The 16,456-nt window shown below is 21.7% G+C and overlaps 6 protein-coding genes across 6 annotated transcripts; 4 read left to right on the top strand and 2 right to left on the bottom strand.

The window, feature by feature from the left end:
- Positions 1–1,895: 1,895 nt before the first annotated feature.
- Positions 1,896–3,223, top strand: SRAE_2000210400 (Dachshund; the record flags this gene model as incomplete). Its single annotated transcript, XM_024653133.1, has 3 exons — positions 1,896–2,211; positions 2,254–2,662; positions 2,737–3,223. The coding sequence occupies 3 exons, from the start codon at positions 1,896–1,898 to the stop codon at positions 3,221–3,223; spliced, it is 1,212 nt and encodes a 403-aa protein (XP_024506640.1).
- Positions 3,224–4,338: 1,115 nt separating this feature from the next.
- Positions 4,339–6,052, bottom strand: SRAE_2000210300 (Trypsin Inhibitor-like, cysteine rich domain-containing protein; the record flags this gene model as incomplete). The annotated part of the gene is made up of 2 exons (XM_024653132.1): positions 4,339–5,985; positions 6,035–6,052. The coding sequence occupies 2 exons, from the start codon at positions 6,050–6,052 to the stop codon at positions 4,339–4,341; spliced, it is 1,665 nt and encodes a 554-aa protein (XP_024506639.1).
- Positions 6,053–6,473: 421 nt separating this feature from the next.
- On the top strand, positions 6,474–7,327 carry SRAE_2000210200 (Hypothetical protein; the record flags this gene model as incomplete). Its single annotated transcript, XM_024653131.1, has 3 exons — positions 6,474–6,578; positions 6,624–7,040; positions 7,100–7,327. The coding sequence occupies 3 exons, from the start codon at positions 6,474–6,476 to the stop codon at positions 7,325–7,327; spliced, it is 750 nt and encodes a 249-aa protein (XP_024506638.1).
- A 1,578-nt stretch (positions 7,328–8,905) lies between these two features.
- On the top strand, positions 8,906–11,663 carry SRAE_2000210100 (Hypothetical protein; the record flags this gene model as incomplete). Its single annotated transcript, XM_024653130.1, has 3 exons — positions 8,906–9,055; positions 10,831–11,559; positions 11,622–11,663. The coding sequence occupies 3 exons, from the start codon at positions 8,906–8,908 to the stop codon at positions 11,661–11,663; spliced, it is 921 nt and encodes a 306-aa protein (XP_024506637.1).
- Positions 11,664–12,960: 1,297 nt separating this feature from the next.
- Positions 12,961–14,755, bottom strand: SRAE_2000210000 (Probable ATP-dependent RNA helicase DDX52; the record flags this gene model as incomplete). The annotated part of the gene is made up of 5 exons (XM_024653128.1): positions 12,961–13,013; positions 13,063–13,121; positions 13,168–13,466; positions 13,519–14,525; positions 14,572–14,755. The coding sequence occupies 5 exons, from the start codon at positions 14,753–14,755 to the stop codon at positions 12,961–12,963; spliced, it is 1,602 nt and encodes a 533-aa protein (XP_024506636.1).
- Positions 14,756–15,188: 433 nt separating this feature from the next.
- On the top strand, positions 15,189–16,324 carry SRAE_2000209900 (Hypothetical protein; the record flags this gene model as incomplete). The annotated part of the gene is made up of 4 exons (XM_024653127.1): positions 15,189–15,305; positions 15,354–15,577; positions 15,618–15,804; positions 15,857–16,324. 4 exons carry the CDS (start codon positions 15,189–15,191, stop codon positions 16,322–16,324), a joined length of 996 nt encoding a protein of 331 aa, XP_024506635.1.
- Between the last annotated feature and the right edge of the window lie 132 nt (positions 16,325–16,456).

The following is a 16,456-nucleotide window of genomic DNA, read 5'->3' as shown; positions in this document are numbered from 1 at the left end:
TAGGTATTTTTTTAATAGATATTAAAAAAAAAAATAATTTTTGCCATTACATAATATTTAATAAACTTATATAAAATTTTTTAATATATTTTTAATCAAAGAAAAAAATATTTTTTCTAAGTCAAAGAACATAATTATTAAAAATAAAATCCTATTACCCTTTTCTTTAATCTTAAATTCTAAAATTACCTTTATAATTTTGTTCTTTGATAAGAAACCATCTTCTTCTTATCCATATCATTATTTATATACATATACTCTACAAACAACACCATATATAATTTTTCCAACCCATCACCAAAGGTAAAAATATATATAATTAAACATATATATTTTAATATTGTTCATTGTAAAGCAAAAAAAAAGATATCATCGAATGGGTTTAAAAACATTTTATTTATTTTTAAGGTTAGAATATCATAGAAGATAATATCAAAATTAATTTCTCGTTTTGTTTCTATAATATTTTTTTTTTAAAATAATAAATTTTATTTTCTTTCTTCTTTATATAAAATAATGATACGTAGCAAAAATTATGTTTTATAATGACAAAAGAGAGATATTTGAAGGATTTATAAATAAATGCCTTTCTAGAATTGGTAATATTTTAACTTTAAATGTCAAAATTTATTTTATTGTTTATTATATAATTAATTATTTATATAATAAAAATTTATTTAAGATTATTGAATAAATTTTTTAACCAAAATAATATTTAAGTTCTTTAATAATTAAAAAAACATTTTTAAAATATTTTTTTAAATTAACAATAATGTTTAAGAGTTATAGAGAATATTTTAATTATACTGGTTTATAATAAAAATAAGGTAACCTTTGGTATGCTTTAATCACTTTATGATTTAGTAACAAATTTACAAAATGTCGAATATTTTTTTTTTCCATTTTAGGTTTCTAATTTAAAAAAAAAAAAAAGACATAACGTCAGGAGAAAGAGAGAAAGTTGATTTTTGAAGAAGAGAAAGGCAAATTATGTGATATGTTAATTTGGATAATAAATATAAAACAATTTGTTTCATTCTACATAATTTTTATTATTTTCACCTTCTCTATTAATCAAAATTTTGGTAAAGCCTTCCTTTTAACTATATTTTTTTTTTTAATTTTGAACATATGATGTAATAAGAAGTTTTATTTATATTTTCTTCATATCGAAGAAGTAGTTTTAGAAGATCATGCCTACTATATATATATGTATATATTTTAAATAAGAAGACCTTTTATATTTTCTCCTTCCTTTTTTTTCATTGATACCTTTTCATCCCCACATATTTGAAGATTAATAAAATATTATATTCCTTAAAAAGATAAAGATATAATATATATTTTAATTACTCTAAGTGTCTGATTAGTAAAGAAATTGCGAAAAAAAAAATATTAAAGACCACCATTTATAATGAGGTTTTCATAACCACAACTATATTTTCTTTTCAAAACATATGATATTAATATTCCTAATTAGTTAAATATAATAATCTCAAAAATAATATTTTAGTTTTATTAAAAATAAGCTTAAGCATTTTTTTTGTTATAATTGATTAACATTTGATTACTGATTTAATTCCCCTGATTATCCTCTTTTCTTTTAAATTTTACAAAATTATATATGGTTTATAATAAATTTAGTAAACATACATTTTTCTGGAATGTATATATATATGTAAAGCTTTACAATAAGAAATATATTACTATTATTTTTTTTGCCTGAATATATATATTCTTAATATTTTCTTTTATATCTATTTTTTTAAAATATACTATTTTTTTTTTTAACCAACTAAATATATATATTTGATTTATCTTATAGATTATTTAGTTTTATATTAATTCATAATAATATTATTAATTTATACCTATAATTAAATAAAGAAAATAACATGGAATATAATTTTAATTTTGGTAATCCAATATTTAGAGGAGATATTTTTCCTTTACATATGATACCTGATGATTTAAATCTTCAGGCACAACATTTTGTCTATCGAAATCATAGAATTGCTGGTTTTGAATTAAATGGTGAAAAATATATTTGTATACCTCAGGCTTTTGATATTTTTTTAAAAAATCTTGTAGGTGGTTTACATACAGTTTATACAAAATTGAAACGTCTTAATATTCAACCAATTATTTGTAATGTTGAACAAGTTAGAGAACTTAGAAATATGGGAGCAATTCAACCAGGTGTTAATAGATGTAAGTTAATGAGAGTTGAGGATTTTGATACTCTTTATGAAGATTGTACATGTCTTGAAGCAAGACCAGGTAGGCCACCAAAAAGACTTTTATCAATGGATCAATGGGCTAGTAAAAGAGATAAATTTGAAGAAAAAGAAAGTTGTAGTAAAACATCTATAAATTCTAGTGAATGTCAAAATTCTAATACACCAAATGTAAATAATCAAAATATTATGAATGCAATTTTTCATCAACAACTTCTTTTTCAACAAATGTTGGTAGCATCAAATGTAGGAAGAATACAAAATAAAGATATAAGAGATAGAAATGAAAATACTATGCAAAATGAAAGAACACAAACTTGGAATGAAAAATATATGAATGTTGAGTGTAAAGATAATGAAGATAATAATGAATCACAATCAGTTTCTTGTCAAAATCAAAACAAAGATAGTAATGATGATACAAAGTAAGTTAATAAAAAAAAAAACACTTTTTTTTTTTAAATTTATTTATCAATTAATAATTATTTGTTTTTTTAAGAACATTTTCATCATTCTTTTCTGAAAAAAGTGATTCTAAAAAAGGTCAAGAAAATAATTCATCAACCTCAAGTAGTTCAACAAAAAATATTCTTATAAATTCTGAACCAAATTCACATTCATCTATTGAAACATGTGATTCAATAAAATCTACATTTACAGATCGTGGTTCATCAGGTAGTAGTGATGAATATACAAATGGAAACAATTCTATGCATAATAAAAATTCTAACGGTGCATCGATAGAATTTTTAATGGGTAAATTATCGTCAATAATTGAACAAGCTGACAATACATTCAAACAACATTATGAGAAAATGGATCTTATAATTGAAGGTATTTCTAAAATTTCAGAAGTAATGTCTAACCAAAGTTATTTAATGAATAAATTAGAAGAAGAAAGAAAACGATGTAATACATATATGAAAAAATATCTTAATGTATGTAGAAGAAAAAAACAAATAACTGAGGAAAAAAAAGAAAATTAATTTTAATATTATATTTTTTTATATATTTTTTTTTATTATTGTTTAATATTTTATTATTTTAAATTTATTTAATTTAACAAATTAGTCATCATGAAATTTTTTGTTATGTAATATAATATATTATGAATAAGTAAATTTATATAACTACTGTGTACTTTAACTATAAAATATTTCTAATACAATATATTTATCAATTTTATATTTCATTTTATTTTTAACATTCATTAATTGTTAATTAACAATATTTTATATTTATTGTTTAATGGTAACTATTTAAAAAACCAGTTTAAGTTTTTGGTATTAATCTTTTGTACATTAAGAGAGATGCCGTAAATTTTTTCATCAAATAATTTTTTAATAGTAAATTTAATTTTAATTATTTAAATATTATATAAAATTTTCGATGTATAATTAAAATAAAAATGAAACGTTAATACCTCTATCCATATATCAAAAATGTAATGTTATTTTTCATTTTTTTTAATCGTCTTTATGTTTAATTAATAAAAATTTAAAGTTTTGTCATTAAAAATATGACATTATGTGCTTATATATTGCGAATATGAATTTAAAGCATTTTATTTTAATATATGAGCTACTTCATTATCATAAAAAGTATTAAAATCTTAACACACAAACTTATTCTATCTTTCTAAAATAATATTTATACTTTTTTATAAGAAAATATATACATATATAAAAAAAAAAATCATTAATTTAAGTGCTCTTTTAAAATTATTTTTATTTAAACCATTTGTAACATGTGAAGATTAACAAAAATAAGGGACTCATGTTTACATATATATATATTTTTTTTTTATTTTTATATAAGGGTTTGTTAATAATCTATCAATCTAATTACAATTTTATTGCCATAAAATATCTTAACTTTACACACTCCCAGTATTATCCGGATATTGTAGAAAATTTAATAAAATAAAACAATATTTAGATATAAAATTTTTATCTTAGTATTAATATTATTATGCATATATATATATTTATTATATATTTATTGTACTAACAAAAAGTATAATTTTAGAAATATCAAAAAAAATTGATAGATTAAAAAAAGAATTTCAAGTTAATAAAGTATATGTATTTATATTTTTTTTTTAATTATTCAAATTTTTTTTTGGAAAAATTTTATAATATTCTTTGATACTTTGGTCAAAATCTTCTTTACATTTTTTTTCAGGAATACATTTACCAAAAGAACTTCTATAAAAACCTTTTTTACAAATACATTTACTTGGACCACAACTATTTGTCATTTTTTTATTTAATAATTTGTTAATACATGTTTCCTCCTCGAATGTTCCACAACATTTAAATTCCTCATTTATTGGGCATTTATAATCAACTGGAATTTTAAGACACTTCTTAAGAGCTATAGGTATATTACAAATGTTATTGCTATTTCTATACTTTTCTTTGACTAATCCAACCCCCAAAGCTGAATTTTCCATTTCAAATTCCATAATATTTTCATTGGGACATTTGTTAGTCTCTATACAGATGTTATTATATTTTGAATATCCTTTCTTACATTGACATTTTGGTTCACCACACTGAAGTGAACATAATTTAGTTGGTTTTCCACAAGTAGATTCACATAAACTTGAACAAATAACATATTCTTCATTTTGTTTACATTGTTTTATTGATGAGTAATTTTCTGTTATTTCTAGTGTTGTGTTACATCTAATCTCCTCAACACACCTATAACCATTTCTAAAATATCCATTTTTACATTGGCATTTTGGAGGTCCACATGATTTGTTACATATTTTATTTTTTTCAAGACATGTTGGTTCACAATTATTAGAACATTGGGCAAATTCTTCATTTTCTCTACATATTTCTGCCATCTTACCAGAAATGTATGTTGATTCATACCTTTCTTCAGAAGGTTCAGAATATATTGTTTCAAAACTAATATTTGAACACATGGCATTTGAAATACACCTTCCAAAATGTCTGACAAATCCAGTAGCACATTGACATTTTGGAGGTCCACAAGTACTTGGACATAATTTTTTTGTATTTTGGCAGGTTGGTTCACATAATGATGAACATTCTGACCAAACTTCATTTTCTCTACAACTACCACTTGTCTCGTTGTTATTAATTTCTATTTCTTTCATGTCTTTTGTTTTCATATAACCAGGAAAGTAAGAAGCCTTTGATTGATATGTTACATTGTGTGGACAGTTATGAAATGGAACACATACATTCAAGTGATTACGATAGAAATCTGATCGACATTCACACCTAGGTTTATTACATTTATTGTCACACTTTGGATTACGATTATCACATGAAGGTTCACAATAAGAAGAACATTCCTTAAATATTTCATGTGGATGACAGTTTCCCTTTTCAAAAGTTTTAACTTCTGATAAAATGATATTATTTTTATTACAAAATTGTGAATGTGTTGCATTGTTACATTTTGTAGTAAGAATACATTCATAATCACAATTTCTAATATATCCAGGTTTACATATACATTGTGCAGGTGGGCATTTAGAATGAAATTCTTTATTTAGATGCATTGTACAATTAGGTGATGGTTTATGACATGTTGGTGTACATAATGGAGGACAACGAGACCAGACTTCATTTTCCCCAGGGCAAATAAAATGTTGACCACCAAGAAAATATTTTGTATACTCTTCAGCTTCTTTACCACTAAGGACAATAGTTTTATCTTTCACCTTACTAAATATAGCAGGATATATAAAAAGAAAAATCAAACTCTAATATAAATAATAATTATTATTTTGTTTTATGAAATAGAAAACTTACAAGTGGAAAATATTTCATTAGATAAATTTTTCTATTACAATTCATATTTTCCCTTATTTTATATATTTGTTTTAAATATAATAAAAAGATAATAATATTAAAAAAATATCATTATAATCATATCTTGAGTTTTCCAAACAAACATTTGTCCCTTTACACTTAAAAAAAACAATAAAATAAAAGAAAATTTGGTACTTTTTTTGTTATCATGCTTTACAAAAATAAAATGTTTATAATTTTTTTTTTAAAAATAAAGTTCTATATAAAATTAATATACAAAAGTGACAAGCTATCAAAAACCTAACAAATGTAATTATTTAATGAATATAAAAGAGACTTATAACAAGGTGAATCACTGTTTTTTTCATATAATTTTCTCTCCACTACTTAAATTTGTCATCAATTATTAAATTTTTTTTTTTTTTTTAGACCAACTAACATGTTTAGAAACATCTTAACAATTCTACTAATTGCTTCTTTAACAGTCTCATTATTTGCCACTCCCACACATAAATCAAAAGAACATGGGAAAAATGAAAATTCAGTAGGTGACATGGACACCAATATTTCTAAAAATAATCAACATCAGGTGTCTTCTGATAGTAAAAAAAATGATACTCTCCATAAGGATAATGATTATGTCAATGTTGAAGATGGAGAGGATGAGAATGACAATGTTGAGTCGGATGGTCTTGTTACTGGACATATTCTTGTGAACGATGATGAAAGCAATTTGGATGATGGAGTTATGGTAGATGAGGTAGAATCTGGTATGATTGGTGACATTCTCGTGTACTTTGGTCCTATTACAGAGGTAGTCAGTCACGTCACTAATTCTATTGCAAATGGTGCACATGTAGCTGCAGGGAAGATAGCTGATCTTTCTCACAAGACTCATGATGTTTACCTTGTATCAAAAGATCAATTTTTGAAGACAGAAGAGAAGGTTGCCAGTAAAGCTCATGATATCTTTCTGTATACACAAGAAGAGTTTGAGTATGTTGTTGTAAGTTGTAAATTATTTCTTATCTTTGTACTTTGTTTGTTCACATACAATTTTTTTAGGATGAAATGAGAAAAGAAGCTAATCGTCATGCTTTATATATTGGATTACTTTCGGGAATATGCTCATATTTCTTGATGTTCCCAGTAGTTCTTTTATTAAAGATTTTCTACAAAAAAATTAGTAATCAAAGAAGTCGTATTCCATTTTTTTGTAGAAAATCTAATGGAGAGAATAAACCTCTCCTAAAAAAAGACAAATGTGGTGGACCTATAGACTTTGATTTATAATCTTAACTACAAAAAAAAGTAAAGAAAAGAAAAACATTTATCTACTTACCATTTTTTTTAACCTATAGTGTTTTTTTTTCTATAAATTTTTTAAATATAAAATTTAATCTATCAATTATTTTCTATAATTAAAAAATAAATATTCTACCATTTTTAATTGATGTATTTATATTATTAAAATTACTTAACTTATATCTTTTTCTAAGTATCAACTATTCTAGAAGGTGATTCGGTAGATATATATCATCTAAATGATATTTAATTGCACCTCTCTCTCCTGTTATTTTGTACTATCCATCACCCAACAACAACTGATACTTTCTTATTTTAACTAACATTTTGGTGTCATGAAATATAAATTAATGATGATTAGTTAAAAATGCACCTTTTTCTCGTATTATTTTAGAAAATTTTGATATGTCTTTTAACCATCAAAGCGTATTTAAATTAATTTACAGATGGAAGATGATATGACATTTTAAGATACCTTACTTGACATATCATACTTTATTCTTTTGTTTACTTCGGTTTTACAACAAATAACTATAATTTTATGATTAGATTATCAATTAATTTTCTAAATTGCCTTTTTTTATATTTATTTACTAGATGTTTTTATATATTATATTTGACTCTGGTTTTTTTTTTTGTCATCTAGTACTGTTATTATCAATTTATAAGTTTATTATTCCAAAGAAATTTTTCTTTTTTAAATTAAATATTCATACCAAAAAAGGAGCATTAAAGGTGGTTTGTTGTTGTGATATCACACATATTCAATAGATATGTGTAAGATGTTGTAATTTATCATCTACTCAATCTGTCTCTCATATTTTATCTTTCAATATTATCAATGAATATCTATTTCAAAATTTTTTTTTTAATTAAATTCTCTAGGATCTTTTTTTTTGTTTACTATTAGTGCACCTGTATTAATAATAAATTATTTCATCAAAGCTTTTATTTAATCATACGTTAGAAGTTTTTTTTCTTCATTAATATTACTAACTACAATAAATTACTATCAATATTTTATTAAATATAATATCATACAAATTCTCTACTTAGTATAAATATATGATATTTTTTTTTTGTCTGATTTAGTAATGATAAATGTAATGGACCAGGAATGTGGGAAAGAGATAACTAAAATTTAATTTTAAAAGTACATAACTAGTTATTATTTAATATTATTTCACTACCTTATTAACTCATAAATTTTTATTTTTACCTATCCATATTATTTTTTTTTTCCAAATGATATAGCAGACCAGTTAACTATTTATTCTTTTAATCATCTGGATACCTTTAAATAAAAATTCTTTTTTTTTTAAATATTTTGTCAAACATTAAAAAAAAAGTACTATGTATTTTTTTAAACTATTTTTTTTTAATATTAAATATAATAATGATAGTTTTTTTTTGTTTTATTTTATAAAAAAAAATTTATACATTGAATTATAAATAAGAAATTTTAATGTATAAAACTAAATTTTAAATCTAAGATTTTTTTTTAAATAAATTTTATTGATAATATCTTTGTGTTCATTATTAAGATTGATGATATTTATTTATAGAATGGGAAAGCAAATTCTTCGTGGTATCAAACAAAGTTGGAGTGGTGGAGAGTATTATACTAATGAAAATAACAATGAATCTTCCATAGCAATGATTGATGAGAAAGATCCAAATGCTCCTTTAATTGGAAAGACTAGTTTTATTGAAGAGGTAAGTTTTAAAATATTAATTCAATTTGTTGTATATAAAATATATTAATAAAACTGTTTTGAGATAATATATAGATATATTATTAAATTAATATTTATCATTATCATACAAAAACCCCGTTATTCTTGTTCTTATTTTGTAATAATATATGAAATATTTATATTATTATTACTTCCTACAGATAAATTCATATTCTTCAGTCTAAAGAGGTCAAATCAGATATATTAAGTAATAAAACTCTAATATAATGGGATTTTAATTTAACTACATTAATATTATCTACCATCTTAGTTTCTTATTACATTTTTGGAACGTGATTTTTGTCTCATATATAAAATTAAATTTAAATACTTATATATCATCTTTTGTTCTTAATCTTTATCCATTCACTTTTATATAAATAGTTGAAAGATATATATTGTATTTTTATATAATTTAAAAGCTTTTGAAATTCAATTGAAATATTTATCCATCCATGATTTTGTTATTTGATAAAATGAAATTACAAAAGAATAGTAATGTTCAAAAAGAAAATGTGACAAATGATTTTAAATATAGATCATCTTTCGTCACTTTTACTTTTAAAATATTCTTCCCTTAGTATATATTTTTATTTATTTTAAAATTTACACTTTTATAATCTAAATATTAAATTATTTTATATGTATATATTTTAATGTTTCTATAAAAATTTACCAAGAAAATAAAAAAAAAAAAATTCTTTTTATTAAAGACACATTTACTTTAATAGTTAGTAGTTATATAATTATATTTTTTTAATAAAAAAAAAACGTATTAACTGGTTAAATAAAGCATATTTTTATGTACCATTTACCCCCTCCCTATATTTTATATATAATATTAACATTCATCAACTAATTTTTCTTTTGGAAACTAAAATTTAACTTATGATGTCTCCTTATTATTGTAAAAGATGTTAATGATCGTATGATCGTATAGTCTTTTGACAACATTTTATATTGAATTCACATAACTATATAATATATATCTTTGACATTATTACTTATCTTAAAATTTTTTCTTTTAATTATTATATATTTACCAGAAATATTTATTTTCATTTAATATCTTACCATTATCATACATCTATTTTTTAATAACTCTATCAATCATGTAATCTATTCTACTTTATAATATTCTTATCACCATACCATCAAATAATGATTTCTTTTTACATATATTAAAGATATTAATACAATTCTTATTATGTAATGTAATCCTTTCAAAATATTGTGATATTAAGAAAATGTTTTAACACGTTAATAATAAACAAACAATAACATTTTATATTTCTTTTATATATATACCAATTTTCCGCATCTAACTTTTTTTTTTTTTTTATAAATATCATATTTGATGTTACCCCCATTATACACATGTTTCTGATTGTACAATAAAGTTATATAAAAGACAGTTAATATATACAAAATCTGAAGGTCAACTATACTTTTAATTTTTTTTATTTATCTTCCTCACTCATCCTTTTTTCTTCTTCCTCCATTCCAAGGAAAGACTATTAAATAATTTTTTTTTTATATTTAATACATGAACATCAGATAACATTATATTAAGGCTATATTTTTATAATTTTAATATATCATTTCACTTTTATACAAACCTGTTTTGTTTTTAAAAAAAAAATTACAATAAAAAAAAATATCTTTAAAATTATTACATCATTCTTTAAAGAAATTATATTAAAATAATATTTTATAAATATATATATTGATAAATTTTAAAATTTTTTTTTATAGTATTTTATAAGAAGTACAGGAAAATCAATGAAAGAAACATTTTGTTTTTCAAGTATATCTTACCTTGGGTTTTCATTTATACTTTCAATTATACAATTTATATTTTTTATATACTCAACAATATCATTATTTTATTTTGGTTGGGAAACACAATACTCACAAGAATCAGATGAATTTGGTTTTTCAATATTATGTCTTTCACATATTTTAATAATTATTGCCATACTATTGTATATAATTGGATTAGTTAGAAGGAAACATTTATTATTAATACCAAATATTATTCTTCATTTATCATTTATTATTCTATCTTTTTTTATTGCCATATATACTTTGATATTAATTGTTGGTGGTATTTCAATTAATGTTAATATATTAATAAGAAAAATTGATCACAATTCAGGATCTCTGTCTTCTGTTATGCAAAATTCTGATAATATTGATATTGGTAAAAAAATTGGTAATTTAAAACCATTACTTTACATAACTTTTGGTACAATAATAGTTATGTTTATTTTCCAACTTTTATATTTTAATATATTAAGGAAATGTTTTATAATTATAAGAAATGCCAATATGAAAATATTTAATGATTCAAAAGCATTAACTGAAATTAGTGATATGAATGTTTCTACAAATTCTAATAATGAAATTTCATCATGTTCCATTCTTGCAGAGGAATCTTTAAAACATAACTCTACTATAAAATCTTCAACACCAATCTCTATGGTACAGTTAAAAGTATAAAAAAGTTAAAAATATTTTCATTTTGATATTTTATAATATTATAGTATACAATTTTTACTATACTACAATTTACGGGTTCTATATGAAGAGGAAGAGAATCTATTTATTACTAATAATTTATATTGTATTTTTTTTTTATATATTTTTTTTTTTCTATTTTGTATATAAAAGTTATTTAAATAATTATAATAAAAATTGTTAAACATTACAACAGATTAAACACTTTTATAAGTAATTACCATGTATTAAATAATCTTAATGTATTTGATAATCACTTTATAGATGATACAATATTTTTAAAAATTGGTCTTCTTTTTGCAAAATTTATAATAAAACAAACTAGAAATTTTACTTTTTAAAAGTATATTCTATTTTTAAAATAAAATTTTTATATTATCTTTACTTTTGATATATTATAACAAGACATTTTGTAAATATTTGAAATTGACTCATTAAAGTAATAAAATGACTATTGACCTGTAAGGGTAAAATTAAAGTGTTTAGAAAATTTTTATGCTATAATTTTTATAGATAAATATCAAAAAATTTCAAGGCTAATTTATTATTATCTTACAAAATTAAATATATAAACTAACTTTTTTACACATCCTTTATTTCTTTACATAATTAATAATATTAATTAAAAAAAAATCTTCATCTATTGTTTGGTAATTAATCGAACAATTAAATTGAATAAAAAAAATATTATTATATAATACGTGTCCTGTTTTTTTTTTTAGAAATTCTTTATTTTTTTTTTTTGATATACTAGTGTATTTATGTGTCACAATCTTTTTTAAAACTATGGATATAAAAACTTGATTTAAATATTTTGTAAACAATTTTTAATTGCTTATATTTATTCTTGATAGATTAATTAATTGGATTTATTAAAATAAATAAGTTAATAAAAAAAACATTTGATGGATGAAAAATTTATAGCAAGTAATTATCTTATATATCTTTTTTTTTATATACCTTAATTAAATTTTATTTAGAAAAAAGATTTTTGATGAATGAGTAATATACTTTTTTTTAGTATCTTATAAAATTTTTTTTAAGAACAATATACTGTATCAGATTATAATTTATTTTTCTTTCTAGTATTCAGTAGTTTTTTAAATGTGTAAAAATATTAGATGTTTCGATAATTATGAGTCTGTTTATAAAATAATATGTAATGAAAAAAAAATTTTCTATTTGATTAAAGTAAAATAATATTAACATACATTTCTTTGTAAATATTTAATAATACTTCTTCAACATATTTTTTATTTTAAAAAAACTTAACAATATAATATATAATTAATAAGTAAAAAAATTTTTTTATGAATTATAAAATAATAATAACAAAATGTCAAATATAACAATAAACTAAAATAATTATTCTGATTTTGGTTTAGGTTTTGTTTTTGTTTTTTTATTTTTATCATTACCTAAAAAATAATTTTATAAATTATTAAAAAAACATGTAATGTAACTTACGTAAATGTCTAATATCTTTCCTTTTTGGGGCTTTCTTTTTTAAGGAAGTAATTGTTCTTCTAAAAAAAATATTATAATCAATTGTTATATGAAAATAATTATTACCTTGATAATTTTTTCATTTTTAAAGTATATTCTGGTACTTGATAACCAGCCTGATGAATAACTGTTGCAATTGGACGAATCCTTTCAATATCATCCTCCGTAAAATATGTAATAGCCTTTCCTGTTTTACCTGCTCTTCCGGTTCTTCCAACTCTATGTATATAACTAATAATTGATGTTGGTAAATCATAATTAACGACAAGATTAACACCAGCAACATCAAGACCACGACCCAATAATTCTGTACATACTAATATATAAATACTTCCAAGGCGAAATTTTTCAATAATAAAATCTTTCTAAAAAAAATAAAATAATTATATCTTTATTTATTGAAAAAAAAAAACTTACATCTTTATCAGAAACTTTTGAAGTTAGTAATGCAACATTCATATTTTTAAAAGTTTCTTTTAATTCAAGATATAGTTGTTTGGCACGATGTTTACTTTGAACAAAAACAATTGCCGGAGGATGAAAACCCCTACGAAGCATATCTTTCATTGTACTAATTTTTCCTTGTTCCGTTCCTGCAAAGACAAGTTCTTGATCAACATTGGTGTTTGATGAATTTTTCATACCAATACAAACATGTACAACATCATTCAAATTTTCTTTACACCAATTTTCAACAGATCCTGAAAAAGTAGCAGAAAAGAAAGCATGTTTAACGGATAATCCATCACATAAATTATATATTTCAGCAAGTTGACTCCTAAAATCACCATCTTTTTCTTTTTCTGTAGTTTCAAAAAGTCTATCACTCTCATCAACAACCAACCATTCTAAATGTTTTAAAATTTTTTTTTTATAATTTTTCATTGTATATATAAATCTATTTGGAGTTGTTATTAATACTTTAGTATCTTCTAAAATTACTTCATCTTCTAAATTTTGTATTTTAATATCAAGACCATTTGTAAATTTAATAAAGTTTAAATATGTTTGTTTTGCCAATATTTTTGTAGGCTGTATAATTAATGCTTTTATATGTTGACTTTTTTTGTCATTTACACGTCCATTTAATATATTTAACATTATTGGTATTATAAATGATAATGTTTTACCAGATCCTGTTGGAGCACTAGCCATTATTTCACGATTTTTTAACATAATTGGTATAGCTTGCATCTGTATAGGTGATGGTTCTTTTATTTTAAATGTTTCTAAATTTTTCATAAATTGTTCTGGTAAATTAAGATCACAAAAATTAATAAATGGAGGTGGTATATCAGTACCCCAGGTAAAAATTTTATTTACTCTACGTAATTCATTTATTCTATCATCTTCCAAAATTTCTTGATTTTTTTCAACATCTGAGTCTTTTTTTTTAGGATTACCATCAGAAAATATCATTACACCTAAATGTTTTTAATTAAAAATATTTACTTTTAAATAATAATTTACCTTCTCCATCAGATGAATCACTTTCTTCCTCAATCTTTACTTTTTTAGTTTCATAATTAGTTTCTGGAATAATTCTCATCCTTAATTCATTACCATCTTTTTTCTCATCTTGAATATTACGTTTTCTTTTAACACCAAAAGTTAAAGATTTAATAATATCACTAAATTTTGTATTATCACTCATTTATAAAACAATATAATTTTGAAAAATAAAAGAAATTTAAACATTTTTGGAATGTCGTTGGCTCCAATATCTTTCCAATCGTTTCAAGAAAACTTCTGATAAAGGCGGTATGTTTATTTACAACTAAAATAATTATTATCATTTGCTTAGTTTTGTTTCAAATTTACTAAATTATGTCACTTTTTTTAAAATAAAATATTGATAACAAAATATTATTTTCTATTTATATCAATTTAAACCTGATATTAATTTTGATCTTTTTTAATTTATGAAATATACTTAATGTTTGGACATATATAGAAGCTCCTTTATTTTGCTTCATTATTGTACTTTTTTATTCAAGGACATAAAAAATCAAAAGATGATGTTTATATCATTAAATGATATATATTTAAGGGCGAAATAGTTTTAAAAATGTCATAAGTGTAAAAATATGTTAAATTTAAAATTGCTATTTTTTATTACAGTACTCTTATTAAAGAGTATTGCATTAGGTGAAGAATTTTCTTATAAATACCATTATGCTGATGGAAAAGAGTGTGAAATAAAAGTATGCTTTTAATTTTGATAATAATTAATTAATTTTATTTTTTTTTAGAATGGACAATTAATTGATAATGGTGTTGTAAGAGAATTAACTTTATCAGAAACAAAGAAGTTAAAAAAATATGAGAATGATCTTATAAGTTATAATGAATTTAGATTTAATCAACCTTTTAGAAATATGGGAGATCTTGTTAATTATCGTTTTGGTTTAGATAAGCCACAAATCCCATGTTTCTGTAGTTTTTGTTCAGAAAATCCTAGTCTTGTTCGTGAACAGTAAGTTTCTTTTTTTAATTATATTAGATTTATTTTTAAGAATTACAAGAATTGATTTTGAAAGACCTAGTATTAACCAAAAATTAGGCCAAAATGAATACTATGATTCTTTTCCTACTCCAGGTTCTTTTGGAAGATTAATTAATAACAATGACTATGAAGACAATGACGTGACAAAGGTTTTTGATTTTCGTTCTCCAACTGCTAGTGATGTCTGCATTATTGAAGTATGTGTTTATTAATTTATTTTTATACTGTACTAATATTATTTTTTTTAAGGATGACGTAATCATAGACGGGGGAAAACGTAGAGAATACACAGATGAAGATCGAAGTAAAATTAAACAATATGATGAAGAAGTATCTCATATGATTGATGAGCTTAAAGAAAAATTAATGAAAGAATTTGATGAAGAAACAAGTAAACCTGATTTCCATGAAAATTTAATTCGTGTTATCAAGGATCATTCTAAAGATATGCCAAATTTCCCTTGTATTTGTGAATCATGTAAACAAGGTAATGATGAAGACAATAAAGTAGAACCTACAGACAAACCATTGCCAATGATTCCAAAATCGACTGAAGAGAGTACAGGTGAAACAAAAGATGTTGACTCAGAAGAAAACAGTACAGAAAAGGATGAAAAATCAACTGTAAAAGATGAACATAACAAAAGTGCAGAAGAATCATCAACAATATCACCAGAAGAAATGGTAACTGATTCATCAAAAAAGACACATCATTAGTGAAACTGAATAAATAAATATATATATATACATAATAACAAAAAAGTGATACATTTTAAATTGAATTATTTTAAGAGACAAAATTAGATAAAAAATAACGTCTAAAAATAATGTAAATATATTTTTCAACAT

The sequence above is a fragment of the Strongyloides ratti genome (assembly GCF_001040885.1).
Source record: "Strongyloides ratti genome assembly S_ratti_ED321, chromosome : 2".
Classification (NCBI taxonomy): Eukaryota; Metazoa; Nematoda; class Chromadorea; order Rhabditida; family Strongyloididae; genus Strongyloides; species Strongyloides ratti.
Note: the sequence above shows the minus strand (reverse complement) of the source record. Positions and strands in the feature narration are given on the sequence as shown.